Source organism: Balaenoptera physalus (genome assembly GCF_965194825.1).
Source record: "Balaenoptera physalus genome assembly, chromosome: X".
Taxonomy (NCBI): domain Eukaryota; kingdom Metazoa; phylum Chordata; class Mammalia; order Artiodactyla; family Balaenopteridae; genus Balaenoptera; species Balaenoptera physalus.
Window position 1 is genome coordinate 10,724,940 of NC_138903.1, and position 26,046 is coordinate 10,750,985.

The following is a 26,046-nucleotide window of genomic DNA, read 5'->3' on the forward strand; positions in this document are numbered from 1 at the left end:
GGTCCCGATACTCAGGGTGTGGTCAGCTGGCTGACAGCCTCAGCAGCCCCTGGGATCTTGTGAGACATGCATCATGTCACCCCGCACCCCTCCTCACCTACGGAATCAGTCTGCAGGGCAACAGGGTCCCAGGTGATTGATTCATAAGCCTGTTAAAGTATGGGAAGCACTGCCAGTCTCAACCTTACCTGAGAAGTTTGAGATGAATGTTGATGTGTGAGTCCTGCCTCCGGAGCTTCTGATGTCATTGGCCAGGGTGCAGCCTGGGCCCCAGGAGCTTCTCCAAAGCTCGCCCCTCCCCGGTTCTGTCTAGCGTCGAGAAGGACGATGGAGAGAACACCCATTCTCTGGGTGGCTTTTGCTTTTGCTGATAGCGCCCATTGCTCACAAGGAATCACGACAGGGAGAGGAGGCTACAGATGGATGGATGACCAGTGGTCTTCTCACCTGCTCTTCGCTCTCATTTGTCTCCAGGTGGCCCCTCCGAAGGCAAGCTGATCCCAGGAGATCAGATTGTAATGATCAACGATGAGCCAGTTAGTGCCGCGCCGAGGGAACGGGTCATCGACCTGGTCAGGTAGGCGACTCACTCACCGGGGCCCCGTCCGGCGGCTGCGCAGCTCTGAGACCTCACCCCACAGAGGAAGGGCTTCCCATGGGCCACTTCGGGACAGGAACCCCAGCTGACACGTTCACCTTGAAAATGCTGTTGGCACTGCCCTCTGATGTAAAAATCCAGGCTAAGTAAACAGAGACACCCACTTGCCCGCTCTGTTAACATTCGGGGTGCATAGGGTGAATGAAATAGTCCTATTTCCATTGCTCCATCCAAGGGTTGCGTTTTGGTTTCCTTCCAAGATTACTAACACATTGATATTCCATAATCAAGGAGATCAGCATGCAGTACTTTTCTAAACATTATCCCATGGATACACAAACATACAGTTCACCGATTTTTCATACTTGACTGATTCATTACTGAATTTTGAAATCTTCAACAAAGGAAAAAGGATCATCAGGTCAAAAGTAGGACAGTTTTGAAAATGTGCTTGGTTTATTGGTTTAGTTTCAGCATAGATGCACATCATTTGTTATGTGATATTCTTACGGGGGCGCCAGAAATGTATTTTATGTGATGGTAAAATATTGGTCAAGAATCTTCTTCAAAGCCCACCAGAGTTATACCCCCATGGTGAATTGAGGGCAAAAGGGGTCTTTAGAAGTTTTCCAAATGAAGCTGTGTCTGTTAGATGAGTGGACCCCCTCGTGCTGCGGGGCACTGGGGGATACTGACTGGCTTGCGTGACATCTGTCTTTTATAAACGGATCTTTTGAGGCGAGATGGAATCAGAAGTTAAGGCTCTCAGAACACTTCAAACCGAGAATGGGATCTTCGAACATTTATGCTCTCTCATAACAAAAGGTACATCTGTACCCTGAGAGAGGCAAAAAGTAGAGTATTTCTGGGGTTTTCTGGAGAAAGTTGCTTTCCCAAGCCTAGTTCAGCTTCTGCTTTACACTGAAGTGCTGGATGGTCACACCTCCTGGGAAGAACTGGGACGAGGGTGAGAAGACAGAGAAGTAGAAATAGAGAAGGCTTATTTTTAGGGTAACCGACCATCCCAGTTTTAGCAGGGAAGGGCCCACATCCTGAGACGGCCCTCCGTCCCCAGATGGTTGGCCTGGTCACCCTACTTTAGTGTAGGCTCCAGAGAGTGGAGCCTTCGCAGCTGGCTGGCAAAGTGCCTGTCCTCACTGGGGCGTCCAAATCTCTAAAGGAAGTGCCTACATGGGAGCGGGCACTGCGCCTCGTGTTGGGCACCCGGGAGCACTCACCGCCATTCTTCCTGGGGACCAGGAAGACCAGGGTCAGGAGCGATGCCGCATTTTGTGCCCTTGGGAGGGAGCTGCAGTGCGACCATTTGGAACCACTTCTCTCTTGAGATGCGTGTGGATGTCAGCGGGAACGCACCTCGTGTGGGCGGGCTCTGAGCCTTATGTGGGCTTGCATCCTGGAGCGCCACACTGGGGCTGATGACAGGTTGCACGGTCATCGTGTTGTCCCCTAGGCGCGCGCTTCTGTGATCAGTCCTGTTGATTTCTGTGCTCAGAGGATGACAGAAGAAATAAACTATCTCTGTTTGTGTTTGCTGTGACTGAATTGCTGGCTGCAGGACAGAAATGGAGAAAAAGCCATCTAAGCATGTGATCATGTCCTAGCCATCCTTCCAGGGCATTTAGAAAGATTTTTTTTTCCAAAAAAGATTTTCCCTTCTGGTTCAATGCATCGTGGAAGAAAATGGCATCTCTGTAAACAAAAGTCTCTATCGGACGTTTTATGTAATGGAGCTCAATGAAGATTTGTTGGATAGATGAACCAATTAAAAGAAGGGAGAGCAGACAACAGCTTGCGGTCCAAATCCAGCCTGCCTGCCACCTGTTTCGGACAGCCCAGGAGCTAAGAATGGTTTTTGCAATTTTTAAAGAGTTGGGCAAAAAATAAGAGAATATTTTGTGACACAGAGAAATCATATGAAATTCAAATTTCAGAGCCCATAAATAAAATTTTCTTGGAATCCAGCCACACCTGTTCATTTACATATGATCTAAGAAGGCCTTCTCCCTGCCGTAGCAGAGCTGCGTACTCCCGGCAGAGAACTGGGGCCCGCAGAGATGGAAATATTGACTATCTGGCCTTGCCTGAAAAGGTATGCTAACCCCCGCTTTAGGAAATATTAAGGTAACCAATCACATTTTCTTTGGTTAAGTCAGATTTAGATTAAAACCCCAAATCATATACGCAGAGAATTTCTCTCCGTATGGGGTTGTGATTAAAACAAGATTCCCACATACTTGATGACGGGGTTGTGTTTGAAATGGGTTGGCGTGGAAATCATGCATCGTTTTTAAGCAGGTACAGAAAACCCTCTTGCCCTTGTCACAACCCGTCCCCTCCCCATCCCCGGAGTGGGGGAGAGAGAGCTGAGCCCTCTCTGGGTGAACTGTGGCTTCTCTGATTAGCATTGGCTGTCGCCTCCCTTCACATCCCCAGTACGTACATGCTGGCTCTTCTGTGAGGCTCATCTGTGGGTTCTTTGGTGGCAGGAGAGGAGGGCACCCTCTTGGCACTAGCTTTCCTACAAGACCTCTTGGGTACGGCACCAGCCAGACCGGCTATTCTTCAAGATGTCCACTTGACCTCATCCTGGAGGGGCGGACGTGAACTCTCACGGCCTTGCGGCCTTCTCACAGCTCCATGGTTCTCCCCAACCCTTCCCAGAAGGAGAGGGGAAGAGGAGGAGGTGGCTGGCAGTAGCTCACCACTTTGGGCCTCCTCTTGGAAAGTTCTGGCGAATCCCATGTGTTTGCAGTTGACTTTAGAATGTGGTCTGAGTGTCCCTTGGCTGGTGTCTCACTGCTGGATGACGAGGACACAGTTTGAATCAGGAATGACGCTTGATGTTGTAGAATCAGGTGACCTGGATCCCAAGTTCCGTGAGAGCAGAGACCTTGTCTGTGTTGTCCTCTGCCATGTCCCCACAGCCTGGCCCAACGCCAGGCCCATAGCAGGTGCCCACTAGCGATGTGCTGGGAGGGTGTGTGCTCTGAAGAGCGCTCTTCGGAAATGACCGGTTTAGATGGTTTTCCCCAAGCCCTCCTGCAGCTCTTCTGTGAGCTTGAACGTCAGCTAATGAATCCATCCCTCCGAAAAACATTCATTTTATTCACCGATTTATCACACGTTCTCCGGCACCTACTATAGATGCAGGCCACCAAGCTAGGCACCCCATCCACGGGGACAGGTGAGCCAGAGCCTTCAGGGAGCTTACGTGACACCTGTTCAGGTGGGACCTCTCAAGACAGACAAGCCCCCCATTGGCCACTTGAGGGAATTGTCAGATTTGAAAGGATTTTGCTGGTGATAAAAACACATCGGCCCAGATGCTACTGAGATGGTGAACACGTCATCCTAAAACTTACTCCCTTTTAATCTCAAGGCAATAAATTTATCTTTACAAAAGTAACAGGGTACTTTATTTAACCAAATAAATCTAAGCCCAGTGATACAGTGCAATTCACAGAGGTGAAATGCAGCTGGTTGTGGAGTTATTGTGTTGAAGAGCAGATACCTTCAAATTCATTAAACCAGAATTTTGAAATAATGTATTTCTTCTCACTAATGAAAAAGTTCATCCATTAGAAAATTTTCCTGTGCCTTCCCATCAGTTTAGTCATCTATCTGCCATATGTATGCTAACCTGAAAATTCAGCTCTTGTAAAATAATCTCTTTTTTATTAGGCTTCTCAGCCAATATTAACATCTGTATCTTACACAAGATAAATTCCCTTTCTGTTTGATAAAATTTCTCATTTTCTTAGCCACTGAGGAAATTTGGGAAAACACTCATCATTTTAATAACACTATAAAATTCTCTCTTTAAAAATTGGCATCCATTTACTTGCCTACGTGGTTTGGTCTTATTTTGTTCTCTTTTTTTCCCATTGCCACATTTGCTCATGGATCATTTTTTGTTTCCAGATACATTTATGTTTCTTTGTGGATTATTTTTCTTATCATTTGGCTGCTCTATTGTAACATTTTTTTTTTCTTGAGAAAATGAAAGCGTTTCTTGGAGACCAGTTTACTGCTATAGTAACCACATTTGGGTTTTTTCATGTATCCTCAAAAAGAGCTATAATTGCTGCACTGAAATTAGATGAGTTCCGTTCATTTCATAGTTTTCTAGATTTTTAACTCTAACTCATACTTTGTAGTGGTGGAGGAGTGAAATCTTTGAAGAATTCATGCCCTTTGCAAATTACCATATCTTTCTTCTTTAGAAGTATCCAAGGATAATTTCCCGTGGCTTTTCACAACTAGACAAATTAACTTAAAACAGTCTCCAAAATGTTATTTTTAAAAACTATGGCGTATAATTGCTCATAGACACTATGAATCACGCTCCTCCCCCAAGGCTAGCCAATCCAATTAAATTCATTTTTTAAATTAATTTCTTTAATTAATTTACAGTGCTCACAATTAGTGAGCATTAACAAGTAGCAAATGTCATGTAGAGTACTGGGAATGTATAAATACCTAAAACATGATTCCTGCCCTCAAGGAGGAGACTTCCAGTTAACTGCACCATATTTGGGGGGCGGGTGGTGTTGGGTGGGAATGTTTGGTAGGGGTGGGCAAGAGCGCGCAGGGATGTAGTGATGTGGTAAAGGGTAGCCGTTGGCCCAGCGTGGAAGGGCAGGTTTAGGCATGGAGAGAGGCTCGTAAAATAGATCTTCCCCTTGTCTCTGGGAGCCCCAGACCCTCCTGAAGGACACTCCCTTTCCAGCTGGCAGACATGGAAATATCCATTGCCCAGATGCCGTCCTGGACCACAGTCTCAAAATTTCCTCCCGCCGTCCCTCAATCACCTCATCAAGGCAGCAGCAGAAATCTGGCTCACGTTAGATGGGAGGTGCTAGTCTCTTGGGATTCGGGAGACCCTTGAGAATCTGATAAACACCATGGACGTATACCTCCACCCAGAAAAATCCACATGTATACATAGTCTTGCGTATATCAGAATGTTCCTTGACCCCCCTGAGGCCAACCCCAGGTTTAGAGCCCTAGCAGCTGGCTCTGGAAATGCTGGCTCCCTTTCCATTGTAGCAGTAGAAGCTGAGGGCTGCCCACCCCATAATAAGAAGGCCCAAGGCTTGAACTGGAAACTAGTTCCGCCTTCTCCCCTCCTCTGAAATGGGGCAGCTAACTATTCCTCCATCTGTTTTCTCTTACCACCTAAGCTGACTATTCCAGCTGATCTAATTAATGAGCAGTGCTATAGCTATGGCCCCATCTACACAAGGTTGCCCACATCTCTCACCCCTTCTCTACTAATAACCTGGAATTGGAGAGCTTTCCTGGGGAGCAGTAGGGTTCCTCCGATAAGAAAGTAACTATAAGAAATAAAAATAGATGATAAATTACTAATCACTACTTAAATTCACAGAGGATAAGAACACTAGTTTTTAGTAACATTCCTTTTACCTAAGTAACTAATATACATAAACACATGCCAACCAATGTCAAATATTCATTTTAAGACCAGGAAGATTATTCGGGAGGACTTGTATTTTCCTGGAACACTTACATCCCTACAAAAGCAATGAGCCAACTCACTTCTACAATCAAGATCAAAGCTTTGCGTATAACTGTTAAGGGTAACTTTTTGACACTTAAAAATATATATTATTATAATATATAATATAATATAAACTAATATAAATATAATAATTGTTATTATCCCAACTAATAATGATGATGAGAGTTAACATGTCTTAAGTCCTTGTTCTGTGCTAAACCTTCTGCTAAACACTCTTCCTTAGTGTTAAGACCAGCTACACTTATGTGGTGCTTACCATGCCCTGTCCTGAGTACTTTCTGTGTATTAAAACTCATTCGATCCTCACAATGGTGAACGGGTACAGTGCTTACCCATTTACTCTAATTTAAAGATGGGAAAATTGAGGCACAGGGAGGGTAAGGGATGTTCCCAAGATCCCATGGCTAGTAAGAGGTGGAGGGAAACCCAATCTGGCTCCTGAGTGAATGCTCTTAACCCACTCATCATGCGTAGTCCCCACAACAGCGAGCAAGTACTGTTAATTGTACTCACATAACAGAGTGGAAACTGAGGCTTAGAGAGGTTGAAGGACTTGCTCAACCTGGGCACTTGCTCAGGGCCTGGAGGGGGGCATGCAGTGGGAGTTGAAGAAAGCCAATACAACTTACTGGGACCAAGCTGGCTATCTGGCATATCAAGTCCTTACTTGGTGGGCCCAGCAAACAACAGAGCTGGAAATGAGCTCTAGAACCTGGGTCTTAGTGCCTTCACCCCATAGACAGCTCCACTCCAATTTTGGATTAGACAAAAATAGCCTGTCTCCTATTCCAGGTTGGCCAAACATTTGCCTTGATTTTAGTAGGAAGCACTCAGGAGTACCTGCTCGTTGAGGTCAGCGGGAGCCTGGCAAGCTTAAGAGTGAAATAAGCCATTTAGAAGGGACCCATCTAACAATGAGATCTGTCTTTCTGTCAGTCCCTCCTCATCAGAATGATAATGGAAAGTCAAATCAGATCATGTTCCAGGAGCACTGTGTCTGCAGAAGAATATATTCAGAAGGTCACCTTCCTGTCTAATTTCAGCTGGGCTTAGATGCCTCCCGGTGCTGCGTAGTAAAAAAACAAAGCAAAAACATCTACTGAGCATCCTGCACATAAAATATGCATGATGATGTATGATATAATAAAGCCTTATTATAGTAAAACCAGCAAGCACTTTCAGTGGAAACACAAAGGAGCAGCCCCTTGGTATGCTGACACTACAGATTGTGGTCTCACCTAATACACACTTGCAGTGTACACAGTTTCTGACAATTGGAAATTACAGAGCCTGGGGAGAAAGAAGTCGGCGATTCTAGAAGATGGAAAGTGTGGGAAAACGTTCTAATATGGATAGTGTAGAAAAAAGGATTTGAGTCCATAGTTCATAAAGGTTATAATGACATATGATGAAAATGAATGAGAAAAATGACTTCACCCAGATTGTTTTAATGTCCCTTAGATTTTCATAACCATCTCCCACTCTCTCATTAAATCTCTCCATTACTGTAGATACTTTTATGCGACTCATGTATGGAAAATAAATGTTGGAGATGGAAGAACCAGAAAAAAATTTAAACTAGGGCATGTTTTCAGTTATCTCATATGGTTGACACTACCGCATGTTTTACCTTGTATTAACTTAACAAGTACCTTACTTGTATTAAGAAAAAAAATGAAGATAATTATTGGCCTTATGCCATGTTCCTTTAGAACTACAAATTTATAAAGTCTTCCATGCCCTTTGTATAAGTAGCTGAAAAGAAAAAAAAAATTATCTTGGTGAGCCTGTGATCAGAACATGCTTGGGATCAAGGTATAAGCCTCATTCCCTAGAGATTTCAGTAGAGGGTCTCAGGTACTCAAAGCCAGATCCTGTTTTTTTTGTTTGTTTGTTTGTTTTTTAATTATTTATTTAATAATTTTGGCTTTGTTGAGTCTTCGTTGCTGCGCGCGAACTTTCTCTAGTTGGGGCGAGGAGGGGCTACTCTTCCTTGTGGTGCACGGGCTTCTCATTGCGGTGACTTCTCTTGTTCTGGAGCACGGGCTCTAGGCACACAGGCTTCAGTAGTTGCAGCACTCGGGCTCAGTAGTTGTGGCTCACGGGCTCCAGAGCGCAGGCTCAGTAGTTGTGGTGCACGGGCTTAGTTGCTCTGCGGCACGTGGGAACTTCCCGGACCAGGGATCGAACCCGTGTCCCCTGCATTGGCAGGCGGATTCTTAACCACTGTGCCACCAGGGAAGCCCCCAGATCCTGTTTTTACAGGCAACACAGTGGAGGGTGTGGTTGGCAAGAATCTCAGGCCACACACTCAGATGTGCAAGAAGTGTATTGTTATTTATCTGTTATCTGTAATAATCCAGATTTTATTTCAAATCCTGATCCTAATGTATGGTCAGTTCATCCCATTTTCCATGGTGCTGAGTCTACATTTGGGGGGAGGGGGTGTAGTGGGAGGAGGCACTGGGAGAGGTGAAGTGTGTCCCCTCTTTGGCCACATCATCCATCTCACTAGAATTTGCTGAGATATCTTTGTGCCCATCTGGTTGGCTTTTGATCACTCACGTAGGCAGGGAGCTACTGTGTCATTCCTTGTCCACTGCTGTCAACCCTTCCGAAGCCATGTCTCTGTCATCTTGGGTGCACTTGCCCCTCCTGAGCCATACTGGGACACTGAATAACTCCAGGGCTAATTCCCTCCGGGATCTTGTCACCTTCCGGGTTCTCACTAGGAAAGAAGACACCGTCGTTGTGCTCTTTAATCCCACAAGGCTTTGTGGTGGTTCCTAAGTGACTTTTCCCAGAGGATCAGCTTCTCAAAAGAGGGGGAGCACGCCTGTCCTTTCCCAGGCACCCACAAGTTGGTGCTCTTCTGCTCGCCCCAAGACTCTCTCCATCTCCCCCAGCCTCTCACTAGTCCCCGTTCTGGAGAGGAGGGAGCTTCACTCTCATTTATCGAATATCCTTCCTAGCCCTGAGCTCCTGGAACCTATGTATTTCTCTACTTTCTTCTGTAACAACCCTGTCCTGCAGTGATGAGTGTTTTGTGGTCTGGCTGACCAAATGGTCAAAGAAATAGAGCTGACCAAGCAGAACAAAGAAATGGGCATGGAGGTGAACAGCGGTGAATATTTCAAAATATTGTCCTGCTACCCATTGAGAAGACATGTGGTGTAGAAATCAGAAAAATCTGAATTCAAGTTCTGCCTCCGCATTAGATTAACTGTGTGTGACCTTGGGCAACGACTTAATTTCTATAACCCTCAGTTTCTTGACCTATAAAATGAAGACCTACCTCATAGCACTGTTGTGAGAGTTCAGTAAACCACAGCGAGTAAAGCTCTTAGCAGGGTAAGAGCACATGAGGAACGCTTCATAAATCTGAGTTACTGCTGTCTTTGTCCGGGTCTCCATCAGCATCATCGCTTAGAATTTGCACTTCTAAGGCTTTGTCTAAGGGTCGAAGGAGGTAATGTACAGGGGAGCGCTTTGTGACTTGTCACCAGCTGGTCTCTGTGTGTCAGATGCCGTCATTGCTGCTCCTGGGAGATTGGAGCACAAACCCGGAAGTCACCCAAAACCAGAGAGGATCCTGGGTAGAAATCTCATCTTTTAGGTTAAAGGTAACTTGGGGAACAATTAAAAGCCCTGAAACTCAGGGTTTGCAAAGGCAGCCAGGGCTCATCCCTGGGGTGCTAGAACCCAGCAGAGATTGGCAGTGAACTTGACTTGGGGGGACCACACAGGTGTGCAGCAGTGGGATGAAGTGTGCAGTGTGTTGTGGCGGGAACAAGAGTGTTCTGTCAGAGGGGCGCAGGGGGTATGGAAAGATGCAGGGCTATTGGCGTGTGCCCTCCTGAGGTTGACATTAGGTTAGGAATGACCTAAATCAGGGGTCAGCAAACTTTTTCTGGAAAGGACCAGATAGTAAATATTTTAGGCTTTGCAGGTCATGGTCTCTGTCACAATTCAACTCTGCCGTTGTGGCATATAAGCAGCCATAAATAATATGTAAACAAACAGGCATGGCTGTGTTCCAATAAAACTTTATTTACACAAACAAGAGTGTGGGCCGGATTTAGCCCATAGGCTGTTGTTTGCCGACCCCTGACTTAAACCAGTGAAACTGAAAGAGACTTGATCTGAAGATAAGAGGACATAGAGGCAGAGAAATAAAGCAGAGGGTGCTGGACATTTTTTCTTTTTTTTTTTTTGCCAGCAATAATAATAAAGATAAAGCAAATGATATGAACTTCCTGGGCACCTAAAATCCTTTTTTGGATGGTAGAGAGAAGGGAAAAAAATGAGACAAACAAATAGATAAACATCAAAGACTTCTGTGATGCTTTTCCCGATCCTCCCTAATCACCCCCCAAAGTAGTTAATTACTCTCATGTCTTGATGCACTGAGGGGGGGGTGTGTGTGTGTGTATATTTTTTTTTGTAGGGGGGGGGGCTGCACCACACAGCTTTGGGATCTTAGTTCCCCAGCCAGGGATTGAACCCAGACCCTCAGCAGTGATAGCGCGGAGTCCTAACCACTGGACCGCCAGGGAAGTCCCCTGTACATATATTTTTATTATAATCTGTACCACACAGTGTTACCGTTATATGTAAACTTGTCTTTGTCACAAGTCTGTGTGTTTTTTTTAATATAAATTTATTTATTTATGTTTGGCTGCATTGGGTCTTCGTTGCTGCACACGGGCTTTCTCTAGTTGTGGCAAGCGGGGGCTACTCTTCGTTGCGGTGCGTGGGCTTCTCATTGCGGTGGCTTCTCTTGTTGCGGAGCATGGGCTCTAGGTGCATGGGCTTCCGTAATTGTGGCACATGGGCTCAGTAGTTGTGGCTCGCGGGCTTAGTTGCTCTGCGGCATGTGGGATCTTCCCGGACCAGGGCTCGAACCCGTGTCCCCTACATTGGCAGGCGGATTCTTAACCACTGCGCCACTAGGGAAGTCCCAGTCTGTGTGTTTCTTAATGACAGGGACCAGGATTAAGATAGCACTAGCTGCTGTAACAAATACAAACCCATACAAAGGTTCAGTCACAATAGGAATTTATTTGTCAATCACATAAATTCCTGATGGAATGGGTACTCCTGATTGCTGGATAGCTCTCCTTAAGGGGGTAATCTGGGCACCTAACTCAGACCCTCTCCCTTTTGTGACTCTGCCATCTTCAACACCTAGCTCCTGGTTTGTCCCCGTCAAAATGCAGAAAGGGAAGAGGCTGGAAGGGCCATGGAAGATTTCTTCAGGTCAGGCCCCGAAGGGGGTACAGACAGCACTTCTGCTCCCCCTCCTATGGCAAGAAGGCAGCCACATGGATGAATCCGCCTACACACATTTCAAGCCAGAAGCAGGTCCATTGCTTGTCTCACGCTTTTGCGTACTGTGTTGATTTTAGCCTTGACACATCATGTGTTCCAAACATCTCCATCACTCCATCAGTAGCATTTACTGTATCATCTCTGTCTGCCTCACTTCTACTGACTTCACTGTTCTCAGTCTCCTCACGTCACCTTAGTCTCCATTCACAGATTTGAAAGAAGGTATTTGGTAAGTGGTTTAAATTCTCCTTTTGGAATAAACCTGCCCCCCATGTCTTAATCGAGTGTCACATCATATACCGAACATAACCAGAATCACATTTATGTCCACACTTAAGATGATCTCTAGTTTGACGTTAAACTCAATAACTTGTCTTTCCTCTGGGAAAATCAGTGTTTGCTGCCCTTCTGTATGGGATTCTAAGGGTTGTATTTATGCCCTCTGTGATCGTTTACGTATGAACTTGAAGATAAACATCCTTCTCCTTTTGTAACTGAATCGGCATCCATGCTGTGTACTATCACTGTGCCCCCTTGTCCTTAAGATGCAGAGAGTGTGGTAGTGCAAAACAGACCTGCACCTGGGAGAGAGAAGATCATGGTTCTACGCCAGGCGTCTCCCAACCAGCTCTGTCAGTATGAGCGTGTAACAGCTTGAGAGTCCTCACCCCTCAAAAGGCGGGGATGGGAACCATAGGCGTTCCATCTGAGACCATCTTTCATTGTACAGCTCTCTCTGTCTTTGAATGGCAGGACATTTAACCTCTGTGGCCTTATCCCCTGAATCCTGGTGGTGCTCCCCAGTCACTGATGCCCCTACCCCACTGAGGAGCACTGGAGATGACTGACATGAGATGCTTCCAGCTTAAGCGTACTGTGATCAGTAGTCAGCACATCTTACCTTTTTCTCAAGAGGGTGCAATTTTCAAATTCCTGCAGGTGAATGGTTCCAGTGGGTGGAAGGTTCCAAGATGGCAGAATACCCATGAGATGATTGAGAAGAGAGGAGAGAGGTAATGAGGCAAGTCCTGTCCCTGTTCCCAAGCGACAGAGCAGGGAGCAGGGACCAGGGAGGTAGCAATTATCAAGATCCACCCCTCTCCCTGCTGGGAACCCAGCTGGTGTTGTAGCAGAGACCCCCATGTTCATAAATAAAATGGTAGGACAGTGGATTTTAGTTATAAATAGGATCTATAAAAATGTACTGGCTTAAAATCTGAGGCAGAAAAGGATTCTTTGAACAAGTAAGATACAGAGATAGATTTTGTACTCCCTTGACACTCTTTTGCTACCTTGTTTTTTCATGCAAGCAGAAGCTGCTGAAAGAGGCACTTGAACTGAAATTTTAAAAAAAAAAGGAAAAGGGAAAGCAGCCACCATTTACTAAGCCCTTTTCTGGGCCACATACACAAATCCTGGCACATCTCTGTGACTGGGGGTAATTGGACTCAATTTATGGTTAAGGAAACAGGATTAGACAAGTGCTAACTGAATGCAAGGCTCTGTACTCTACTAGAAAGTTCTGTAATTTGGTCAAGGTCACTTGAGCAATACTTGATAAAGCCAGGAAGTCAGCCCAATGTCCACTCCCTGTTGCCGCTTGTTGTCTAAGGGACCCTTAGACACTGAGCAGGCCAGTCTGCGGTGGACGTGTGGATTCAGCCACCAGAGGATCTTTGCTGAATGGTGAGAGCTGAATAACACCCCCAGGACCCTTGCATGACCCAGGCAAGAGGGGAACTCTCCCAAGACAAAACTGAGAATGTTTCCCACCAGCCAACTGGGCAGGAGTTCAGAGCAAAGGTACGTTATTTGGAAATACAAAGAAATGGGATATTTCTTACAACTAGTGTAGACTACCTAGTCTTTTGTTTTTAATGTTGGATAAAATGCAGAAGCAAGGAAAATGGGCACTTTCTTTAGTGCCATTTTTCCACTCTGAAATACTTTTCAATTCCACATACAAACATATGAGCTCATGTCTCTCAAATTGGCCTTAATTTCAACACCTTTGCTTGTTATTAGTATTCTATGTGTTTTAAATCAGTCTTTATTAAGTGTGCCAAATTATATACCACCATGTAGTAGACATTAAAAAGCAGTCAAGAAGCCATTTGATAACAGCTTAAAAGATAAAATATAGACTCATTTTCTCCATGTGATATATATGGTTAGACAAAAAAGTACCCCAAAACTGTAGATCTTGTCATTTAGATAGAAGCAATTGTAATGTGTTATGATTCCAAATAAGATTTCACTTTTATTTCAACATCTTTGCTTTTTTGTATTCTGAGAATCTCCAGCCTAAACAACCAAGGTGAAATTTGTTACCGATTCTAGGTCAAATAATAAAGGACCTTGAAAACAAAAGGTTTGTTAATTTTTCCCCCATGTGAGAACTTACCACTGTTAAACATCCTTCTTTCCCTTTTAGCTCCTTGCTGCTGTTTTATTTATATTTTTATGCACAGAATAGTCTACATCTCTGTGTCTAATAAATGGGATTGCTTTGTGGGCTGAGTATTCTTGGATTTTTCCAAGTAGCATGTCAGAGCTGAGTTTTCATCACATGCTCCAAAACCCTACCCCAGGGTGTTTTCATTTATATTTAATGTTAAGTGAAGGATATTAGAGGTGGAACAAACTGTTTTTCAGTGAACCCGATCAACAACATCAGCTTACTCTGAATTCCGGAAATAACATTTGGAATGTTCTTTCTGATAGAGCACTTCAGGGTATTTGGGTAACTTAGAGCTTGGTAATTTTAAAACTGAATAGCTAAACACAATAACAAAGGAAACCTCTTTTGGGATTTATAATAAAAAATACCACGTTTGGAGAAAGCTTCCAAAAGTGCGAAGATTTAAAAAAAAAAAAAAAACACGCACATTTCTCACCCTTTAATTTCCTGTGTGTATTATGTTTCTTAAACACTGTGAGGTACCAGTTTCCATTATTTGGCAAAGCAATAAAATATGTGGGAGGGCCTTAAAAGTAGCCTTCCCCTGTAATTTATTTTCTTTCCCCGTGAAGTCCCTCTCCTTAGGCCCTCAAATATACAGTATGTCCTGAAGGCAGCATAGCTGTGATTAATAAGAGCCTTTCAGGTAGAAGTGAAATGTAGTTCAAACCGGCTTAAACAAAAAAAGGGAATCTGCTGGCTGGTGGAACGCGAAAGGATGTGGGGTGCAGGTGCTCAGGCACAAGGGAATTGGGAATCCTTCGGCCACCGTCTCTTGGCTCCGCCCACTTCCTGCCCTGGCTTCTTTCTCTGGAGCGCTCTCTCCCAGTAGTGGTAAGGCTAAACCACAGCTCTAGACTTGCATGCCACTAGCCTAACAACCCAAGTGGGTGAAAGACCACCATTTCCTACTAAATCCACCCACACTTCCCAGACGGGACTTCCGCTGGCCAGGTATGGTGACACTCCACCCCTAAACAAGCGATTGGCGCTCAGGGAGTGGACTCTGCCTTGGCTGGGGGGCGCTGGGGGAGAGGGGCTATAGGTCCAGGTCGTGCAGTGGAGGTGGGATCAGCCCCGCCTGGGTTATCCGTACCTAAGAGTGGGGAGGTTGGTTCTGCAAAGGAAATCTGGTGGCTATTACCAAAAGAATGGAAACAACTGCCACTACAGCTAGTCACTCATGACTGCAGGTTGTTCTGGACACATTTTATTGTGGAAAATTTTGAACAGGATCCTAAGTGTAGAGAGTAGCATAGTGAACCCGTGTTCCCATCACCCAGCTTCAGTAGCCATCAACTCATGGCCAGTCATCCATACCCAAGACACTTGCCCACCCTTGGATGACACTGAAGCAAGTTGCAGACATTGCATCATTTCATCTATAATAATGCAGTATGTGTCTCTAAGGAATAGCATTCTTCATAAAAAATAAAATCCCACAATAGCATGATCACACCTTCCAAATTAACAGTATTTTCTGAATCAAATATCCAGTCAGTACTCAAATATCTTCCGTGGTCTCATAAAATGATTTCTTATTGCAGTATATTTGAATCAAGATCCATATAAAGTCCATATTCTATGATTTGTCAGTATGTCTTTTAAGACTCTTTTAATCTGTAGTTTTTCCTTCCATCTCTTTTTATTGTCTTTCAAAATAATTTATGTATATTTAAAGAAACAAATTTTTTGTCCTGTAGAGACTCCCAGAGGCTGAATTTTGCTGACTGTGTCACTGAGTGTCATGTCACATGATCTGTCCTCCGATGTTTCCTATAAGAATCTGATCTGCTGTCTTATGGAGGATGCTGTGTATTTTCTTTTCTTTTTTTTTTTAACATCTTTATTGGAGTATAATTGCTTTACAATGGTGTGTTAGTTTCTGCTGTATAACAGGGTGAATCAGCTATACATATACATATATCCCCATATCTCCTCCCTCTTGCATCTCCCTCCCACCCTCCCTATCCCACTCCTCTAGGTGGTCACAAAGCACTGAGCTGATCTCCCTGTGCTATGCGGCTGCTTCCCACTAGCTAGCTATTTTACATTTGATAGTGTATATATGTCCATGCCGCTCTCTCACTTTGTCCCGATGCTGTGTATTTTCATCCTCTAGAGGTGCATGGCGTCCGATTGTATCTCTTTCTGTGATGTAAGCAACCGTTGATAATCTTTGCCGAGATCTGTCAATTCATGAATGATTAGAAAAAGGTGATACTCTAATTCCATCATTTCTTCTTCAGTTATAAGCTGAATAACTCTAAAGAGAAAGTATTTGGCTCCCCTGAGGAATAGTTCATATGAAAGGCAGGACAACCAGTTGATTCTGTCCCGTTATTTACCACTTTTCAAAACCAGTTTTCAAAACAGTTAGTTGTTTCATTGGCATTCCCAAAAACCAGGTTGTTGTTGTTGTTGTTTTAAAGTATCATTATGAACTCATAGATTTAAGTATATTTGATTATTTAAATCCACTGATATTTTTCTTCTTCTTGAAGCTCAGTTTGTCTCCTCTTTGGTAAGTGAGAGCCTATTCCAGAGTGCTATTGAGTCCTCTCAATAGGACCCTAATAGTCTCTTTTAGTGTTTTGACTGTCCGATAAGACAAGATACTCAAGGTCCTGCTTGTGTGTTTGTTGCTCCACATCTGAAATCTGTCATTTCTCCAAGGAGCTGTGACTCCTTCTAGTGGGAAACTATATTTAGTAATCTGAGTGCTACTGTGCTCATTGACAGAACGAAGACATTTGTGTACATTTTTCCAAGATAAAATACATCATGAGCTCATACCAACATGTCTGTTTCAAATTCAGGACAAAAGGTTTTTATGTAACCTCATCTGTCTTAAATCTTTGTCTCCTTTCTCTCAAACTGTGTGTCCCAATTCTCATCATCATTTCTCTACACACCAGCCTCAGAATGACAGCACTACTGCAAATAACCTGATTACCGAACACATTTTAAGATATTTTTATTGCAGTCCTATTTGTCTTTATGGCATATCCCACATGGACATTCAAAATACTGTTTTAAAATCATTTGAGATAGTTCCTCTCTGTGTCATTCTTCCTCTAACTGGATTCACAGGTACAATTATTTCATTTTACTTACAATTGTTAGGGATGGCTCTTTTGTTTGATTTTGTTTGAAAATTATGTATAACTATAACCATGACACCAACTGGATACACAGGCTCTTTATTTCATTTAGCAAGCAATTTTTAGGGATTTTCTTTAACTTTGTTTTATAATTATGTGTATTTGCATGATTCCCAAGTTAAATCTACAAAATGTATATTCAAAGAAGTACGTGTAAATTCTGCCTCCGTTCCCTCCTCCCTGTTTCCTTCCACATATGTAACACTTATTTTTAAATTTTATTTTGTGTTTCGTTCTTGCATTGTTTAATATGAGCACATACTCTATCTCCATTCTTAGAAACGGTAGTAAACTAGACACACTTTTATTCACTTTGCTTTTTTCACTTAGCTCTGTCTCCTACCAATTGCTACATCATATCATCATGTTTTTACACACACACACACACACACACACACACACACACACACAGTAATTAGGAAGATGTATATTTTTGTTCTAATGGCTGTCATTAGACTAATGCCTTTGTGTAATAGCCTAGTTCCCCATCACCACCACCTACTCACCTTTTAAATTTTCTGGCTATTGTCTATTGCTTTCTTACTATGAACATTATTGAAATTAGCTAAGTAATGTCTTCTTTGCCTTTTTGCTCTCTCCCTGGACATTTGATTTGAACTAATATCGTTATACTCATAATTGATGTTAATGCCTATAAGACCTACCTCTGCTCTTCATAAACTTTCTAATTTCTCCCCCCATTTGTCGTGGATCGATGTGCTACATCCACCTTATCAGAATAGAGCCAATGTGGATGCTACCTCTCGCTCTTATAGGATCAGAGTGGCAGTAATACAGGGAACTGTGTGCTTGTGCCTCACTGCTCTGCCTTGGTGGCTGTCACCCTGTTTATGAGCGGTGTCTGCAGCACATTCCCCCTGGAGGTGGATCTCCAACTTCTCGTGAGGACCTGTAGGCACTCCGGGGTATTTCTGGTCTCCGAGTCATCAGTGCCCCTTTCCCTTCCCTCCGTTATCTCCCACAGAGATGCCTTGGTGGTTTATCTCCACCAGCTCCTATTTGGCGCTCATAGAGATATCTCCCCACCTAGTTGTGCTGGGGTTGTTGTCCCTGGGTTTGGCTTTGCCATCCTCATTGCTTTCTCTCTTATTATGGCAGAACGCAAGGATGTTCAAAATCTATTTTAGCAACTTGACATAATCCTCCAGTGGCTACAAATTTTATCAAAAAGTTTTAATTTTAGAAAAGTACATATAAACATTCAGTATCTCTTATGGTCATATAATACTTTCATTTGAGTAATTCTCTAGCAGACCTAGCAGACAAATATAAACAAATAGTAATTCTCCCAGGCTCAGGTAAAATCCTGCTTTCTTTTTTTTTTTTTTTTTTTAAAGATTTATTGATTGATTGATTGATTGATTGCCATGTTGGGTCTTCGTTTCTGTGCTAGGGCTTTCTCTAGTTGTGGCAAGCGGGGGCCACTCTTCATCGCGGTGCGCGGGCTTCTCACTATCGCGGCCTCTCTTGTTGCGGAGCACAGGCTCCAGACGCGCAGGCTCAGCAGTTGTGGCTCACGGGCCCAGTTGCTCTGCGGCATGTGGGATCCTCCCAGACCAGGGCTCGAACCCGTGTCCCCTGCATTGGCAGGCAGATTCTCAACCACTGCGCCACCAGGGAAGCCCCTGCTTTCTTTTTAATAAAGAGGAAATAATCATATATTATGGAAAAATACAACATAGCTGCTCTGTTGAAAACAGAATGTTTATTTTTTTTCTCTTGGATGTGAATAGCAGACCACTTTTTATGATACATTTGTGAGTTGCTATATGAAGTTCAAATGTTGAGAATGTTACACTTGTGGACATCAAAGCCTAGGTTTAAAAAATTGACTTCCTGCAAAGTAAAGTGTCGTAAAGTAGTGTGGGAAATACTTGACCCACTGAGGGTATTGCTGCTGCCAGGCTTATTTTCATGCTGTATGTTCTTCCATGATTAATGTATATGAGTAAAGGGTACCGTTCACCTTCACAAAACGGTGGACTCACAGGAGAGGTTTTCTTTATGCTCTAACTGAGGCTATAGAGGCTCAAGGAATGTATTTTCCCAGAGCCAGTAACTAGCAGAGCCCAGGGTGGAACATGGATGCCACGTGAACCGATTGAGAACCGTTGTACCAGACCACGCAGAAACCGTGTAGCACCGTCTTCAACAGAAGAAGGGATTCTCACCATTACCGCCGGAGAAGCAAACCTAGACTTTTCATTTGCTTAAAGGATAGTGAGGAGAGGAGACGGCAGGAGAAGGTGTTACAAGGCTTGTGTAGCGTCAACATTGCGATTCAGTAGATCTCATTTTTTTCTGCTAAGTTTTACAAGCTATAATTCAGAGAGGCACCAGGGCGGTATCTGCCCACCTCTGGATTGAAAAAGAGACACAGAATCAAGGCTATTTTAGGCATCTGTCAGGCTGTAATTACCTCTTTGCTCAGAGAAATCTTTATGTAAGACTAATGCAGATTGGCATTTCTTCGGTTTAAAGGAACACTTCCAGTCATTCTTTTGAAAGAATGATCCTTATTAATGATGGTTATTTCAGTATGTTTTGATGGAGAGAAAACGTTCCCAGCATGACCTTGCCGTGGAGATTTTGCTTTTAATCTGGTCTGTTTCTGGTTTGCTTGCAAAGCTCCAAATACTTTGCGCTTTCTTCTCCTGCTCTTTCTAGTTCAGAAATTGTCAAATGGCATTTATCTAAACTTTTCAAGTAAGCCGGACTTGTCTACTATGTATACCTTCCACAAAAAGTTCACCCAAAGTTTGACCACTAATACGTGGGATTGAAATGACAGTTAATAGAGAAAGTACCAGGTTTTCATCATTAAGCACTTGTTCACTGTCACAGGTTGGGCTCCCAGAAGCTGACCCTGAGATGAGAATCCATGTGCAAGTGACCTAAAGGGAAGAGTTCCCAGGAAAAATAGTTAGGGGAGTGGGAAAGTCAGACCTGGAAGAAAAGGGAGCCAAACAAAGATGCCGCATCAGGCAGAGTCCCAGGTGGATAACTTTGGCTCATTCCACAAGGGAGTTCTGGGCAGTGCCTAGGTCACACCTAATAGTTGTCCCATCAGAGGCAGACAGATAGAACATTTGTAATTCTACTCCACCACGGGACAAGTCACTGTTTAGGGACTGCCCATTGGGAAATGTAAATTCCCAGGTACTTTTAGCTCACCACGCTCCCTCCGTGCTCCCGGGCAATGACGACTTAGTAGCCTGAGGGTATTTCTTGAACAAAGAGTCAAGTCCAGGTGCTGGATGTTGGGAGTGAAAGCCCTCGGGATCCGGATGTGTGCTCTGTATACTGATTGCCTCTGGTGCTTTCATCCTCCTTGCACTTGATTTATTCCTGCTGCTTCCATCAGCACATCCTAGAGGTCCCAAGGACACCTTAAGCAGACAAAGGTGCATAAGAAGTTCAAGTTCTGTTGTGTTCTCTGGAAACACATCAAATCAAATACCGGAGACCACCTGTACCTACTCCAGCGTTCATTTCTAGCCCAACATTCCACATTCACTGACAGTTATCTCTAGAATAAAGTGAATTAATTTAACTATATTGAGTGAATTAATTGAACTATAAAAATATCTGCTATAAAAAGAAACCCATGCTTTTCTAATCTTTAAAAGTGTATCTGTCTGAGTCCAGGCACTTCCCTGGATGCTTCACATATTTAATCAACACAGCAATCCTCTAAGGCAAGTACTGTCGCGGCCATTTTAGACGTGAGGAAACTAAGACTCAAAGAGATGAAATGTATTCATTCAGTAAATATTTATTAGGCACCCGCTGTGTGCGAGGCATGGCAGTAGGTGCTGGTTATGGGGTGGCAACCTGGTCCCTTCCCTCCTCAAGCACATGGTCTAGTGAGGAAGATGGACAGTAAGAGGTGAAACAAACAAACACATAGATAGTTACAAATGATGTCATGTGCCATGAAGGAAAAGAACAGGACACTGTAAGGGAGAATGATGGCATAGGAATAGGAGACTCAGGGAGATCCTCAATGAGGCTGTGACATTAAGTTGTGACTGAGAGGGTGGGAAAAGTCAACCAGGCAAAGAGTGGAGGGAGGGAAAGAGCTTAGAGTGTTTGGAGAAGAGAAATAAGAACATCGTGGCTGTCCTTGGCCCACAGCGGGAAAAGTGGTGTGAAAAGACAAGAGAGAGAGACAGGAACTGGGTGGGTGATGGAGGGTCTTCTAGAGTAGGAGTTGGCAAATTGTGGCCCACGGGCCAAATCTGGCCTGTTTGCTGTTTTTGTTTGCTTGTTTGTTTGTTTTTTAATTTTTTATCGAAGTATAGTTGATTTACAATGTTGTGTTAGTTTCTGGTGTACAACAAAGTGATTCAGTTTATATATATATATATATATATATATATATATATATATATATATATATATATCTTTTTCCAGATTCTTTTCCCTTATAGGTTATTACAGAGTATTGAGTAGAGTTCCCTGTGCTATACAGTAGGTCCTTGTTGTTTATTTATTTTATATATAGTAGTATGTATCTGCTAATCCCAAACTTCTAATTTATCCCTCCCCCACCCCCTTTCCCCTTAGGTAACCGTAAGTTTGTTTCTAAGTCTGTGAGTCTGTTTCTGCTTCGTAAATCAGTTCATTTGTGTCATATTTTAGATTCCACATATCAGTGATATCATATGGTATTTGTCTTTTTCTGACTTACTTCCCTGTAAGTAAGTAAATCTGGACTCTTGCCTGTTTTTGTAAATCAAGTTTTATTGGAACATAGGCACACATGTGCATTTACATATTGTCTGTGGTTACTTCTGTGCTACAACTGCAGGGGGGCGTAGTAACAAGAGACCACCTGGCCCACAAAGCTTAAACCGTTGACTATCTGGCCCTTTCCAAAAAAGGTATGCTGACCCTTGATCTAGACCATGAAAAGAAGTCTGGATTTTATTCTAGGAAAAAGAGGAAACCATTGGCAAGTTTTAAACAGTAGAGTCAGATCATCCAACTTGCATTTTAAAGTTATCACTCTGGCTGCACTTCATGGAGAATGGAATAAGGGAGACAAGGATGGAAACAGAGAAGCCATTAGAAGTTCTTGGAAGAGACCAGGTGAGAAGTAACAGCCAGAGGACTGGGCCAGAGTCATCCTGGGAGTAGAGCAAAGTGTGTCATAGAGGAAGGATCACTAGGACTCGGCAGTGTATTTGATGCGGAGATTGAGGAGCAGTGAGGCATAGAGTATAAGTCCCCTAAAGTTTCAAGCTTTTGCTCTGGGTCAGTGATGGTGCCAGTCAATGAGATGAGCCAACTGGAGTCGGCGGAAATAATTTCAGTGAGTAGAAAAGCTTAAGTTGCTCAGAGTTGTCTGTTATTAAGTCATGGACGCTGCACTGGAGACCATGTCATCATGCTGTCGGGATAAACAGTGTGGCCTCCCATAGTAATCATCACATGGGTTTAACTCTCAATTGAATTAGTGCCTTTCACACAAAACCACCAACAGTAAATCTTTTCACGCCAATATGTGGGGCAATTGTGTAATCAGGCCACAAAAAAAGGTCAAAATGATCTGTTTTAGGAAGATATGCCTGCAGTTGTGTAGCCTGGTTCCTTATATTTGACAAAGTTTATATTTAATTAGTATTATGCATAAAAATGAGCTAATTTTGAGCTTCATCTTATAAGAAACCTGTCTCAGGCCACTGATTAAAATCTTTCCGATGTGAATTAAATGTGTATCTACATACACTATACAGAGAGCAGTGCTGGGGACATACAGTATAGGATTCAAAATAGTTGTGGGGCTCTTGCTGTCGCCCTAACATTTATTTTATCTCAGGTATCCATGGGGGACCCACTCACCAACATTTCTCAGATCCTGATTCGAAATCAGGAGATTCTAGAACTGCGCTTAGCCATAGACTGGACGGCAGTGCTCTGAGGGGCCCAGGCTTGAAGGAGACCTCCCACACCTGGCTCATCTTCGCATCTAGGTAGCTGAGAGGGCAGCAGGGGGCTTCCCCTGGTGCCCTCGCTACTCCACTCAGGCAGAATGGAATCTTTTTTTTTTTTTTAATAAATTTATTTTGTTTGTTTATTTATTTATTTATTGGCTGCCTTGGGTCTTCGTTGCTGTGCGCGGGCTTTCCCTAGTTGCAGGGAGTGGAGGCTACTCTTCGTTGCGGTGCATGGGCTTCTCGTTGCGGTGGCTTCTCTTGTTGCAGAGCATGGGCTCTAGGCGCACAGGCTTCAGTAGTTGTGGCATGCGGGCTCAGTAGTTGTGGCTCGCGGGCTCTAGAGCGCAGGCTCAGTAGTTGTGGCACCCGGGCTTAGTTGCTCCATGGCATGTGGGATCTTCCCGGACCAGGGCTCGAACCCATGTCCCCTGCATTGGCAGGAGGATTCTTAACCACTGCGCCACCAGGGAAGCCCCAGAATGGAATCTTAAGCCGCAGCCACCCCCCACCCAAGTCTCCTCAAGCAGCAGACCCAGCCCAGGTTAGGATCTGGCACAACTTGGAAGGTGAAGGGTGACCCAGCTAGCCACCTTTCAAACTGAAGCTCAAAGTACCATTCCTGTTTAATCATTTTCTGCGATCTACATGGAGGGCTCTTATTTCCCTTTCTTTAAATGAACAGCCCTTCATCTACACGGAGAAACTACACGTGAATAAGAGCAAAGCATGTGAAGGGTGAGTTATTAACTATGCAAATTGACTACTTTTGCTGTTCTGTTCACACTTCCCCTAACAGTGCTATAGGGCGTATGTTTAAAGACATTATATGAGTTTAAAAGGAGCCATTAAGGTCTCATCTGGGCAAAGAAAATGCTTTTTTTGGTGCAGGGGTGGGCTGCACCGGCTCTTTGCTGTGGCACATGGGCTTCTCTAGTTGTGGCGCACGGGCTCTAGAGCACACGGGCCCAGTAGTTGCGGCTTCTCTCCAGTTGTGGCGCACGGGCTTAGGTGCCCCCATCATGTGGGATCTTAGTTCCCCGACCAGGGATCAAACCCGCGTCCCCTGCATTGGAAGGCGGATTCTTAACTGCTGGACCACCAGGGAGGTCCCCGAAAATGCATTTTTAAAAAAAAATCCTAATGTGTGTTTATATAATCATGTCTCGTGGTAATTTTAATGTTGCTACTGTTCATCAAATATGAAAAACAAGGCTTTATAATATTATCAAAATAATATTCACATAGTAATAGTCTCCTACCTAGTTTATATTTCCTGCTAATCCCTTACCATTGTTTCCAACATATTATGATCCATTCAGACCTTGCTGTATTTTGTTTCATATTGTTTTTCTATGCATAGTATTTTTGTATTAGGCATCAAGTAATTTTGAAAATGCTCGCTCTTTAACTCAATTTTTATATTCACCTTTTCTTATCCCCTAACCACCCTATGGGACTTTTTTACTATTTTGCCTAGTTGAATATTGATTCCCCCTTGGACATTAATGAAACTCAAGAAAAAAAAATACTTAGTGTAAGAGACAAAAATTTGTTCATATTTTTAAAAGATTGTTGCATATATTTTTCATTTACATCCTTTTTAATTCACTCTGGTTCTGGACATGAAGTTAAGCTTCCATTTGGTGGCAGGAATGGAAAATATGGGATGATTAAAAATGGAGATCACCAACCTATACCCTCTCTGTTCTTCATAGCCTTGAAAGTAGAAAGAAGAAAAGACAATGGTACTACAAAAACTCTAATCTGTTATTATTTGGGAACATGTGGAGGGAAATAACCTAAGCTATGCTCTTAGGTTCTATAGCAAGGAAATGATTCCACCCACTACTTCTATTTGCTTGTTTTTTTCTTTGTTCTTAACCCCAATGGATATCTGCTTTTGAAAAGTTATCTTTATATGATTCTTCATGTAGTAATTGGAGAGCTTTTGTGAGTGAAACACTTTCTTCATATAGTCAGCCCAAGTGTACCCTATAAACCCTATTAATACAAAGTAGAAAGGTCTCAGAACTCAGTTGCAAGGTTACTGTGGTCCAAGTTAACGTTCAAAGCAGTATTTCCCAATAGACAGGAAAACGGGATTTCTCTAAGCCTTGCCATGGAGAAATTATAGCCATTGATTAGAGTAAATTGTTTTCCTAGGTTGAGGCTAAATTCAAGCATGGAAGGCACACTTCAAAAATTTAATAGAAGTCCCACAACCTCTTCCCATCAATGAAAATATGATCGTGGTCGACTGAAAATCTGTCAACTCTCAGAGGATTAGGGCATTGCTAGGTTTCATAAGATTTGGGGTGTTGTCTTCAGGTAGCTGTGTTTGGGCTACGTACCTATTCTTCCTTAACGTGATTTTTCCTCCTGGTAAGAAGGTACATTTTGTCCTGTAGCTGTTTACAAGCTGTCTCTGTGCGTGCCGTCTTTGAATCACAGCTTCTTTAATGGCATCATCGCTATTCCTTGCCAGGGTTAGAAATAACATTTCTCTATTTTATACTTTCCCCCCTCCCCTAACATGCATGTAAAAGTTATCAACTGGAGCAAGAGTTCAGAGCTCTTACCATTGCCTTATTTTTTTCTAATCCTTCCTTGGTTGACTTTTTTTTTATTGAAGTATAGTTGATTTACAATGCTGTGTTAGTTTCAGGTACTGTGTTAGTTTCAGGTGTACAGCAAAGTGATTCAGTTACACACACACACATATGTATTCTTTTCCATTATAGGTTATTACAAGATATTGAATATAGTTCCCTGTGCTATACAGTAGGTCCTTGTTGTTTACCTATTTTATATATAGTAGTGTGTATCCGTTAATCCCAAACTCTTAATTGACCACTCCCTGCCCCCGCTTTCCCCTTTGGTAACCATAAGTTTGTTTTCTAAGTCTGTGAGTCTATTTCTCTTTTGTAAATAAGTTCACTTGTATCATTTTTTTAGATTCCACGTAT

The 26,046-nt window shown here is 43.3% G+C and overlaps 1 protein-coding gene and 1 long non-coding RNA gene across 5 annotated transcripts in view; one reads left to right on the forward strand and one right to left on the reverse strand.

Moving 5' to 3' along the window:
* The window catches only part of FRMPD4 (FERM and PDZ domain containing 4), a 530,997-nt gene that overhangs the window by 438,700 nt on the left and 66,251 nt on the right, over window positions 1–26,046 (forward strand). For all 4 annotated transcript variants that reach the window (XM_082446916.1, XM_082446919.1, XM_082446917.1 and 1 more), the window contains one exon: window positions 475–577. In XM_082446916.1, the coding sequence (XP_082303042.1) occupies window positions 475–577 (103 nt within the window). The remainder of the gene's footprint in view (window positions 1–474; window positions 578–26,046) is intronic.
* Window positions 1–26,046, reverse strand: part of LOC309652985 — a 373,352-nt gene that overhangs the window by 266,367 nt on the left and 80,939 nt on the right. The window lies entirely within an intron of this gene.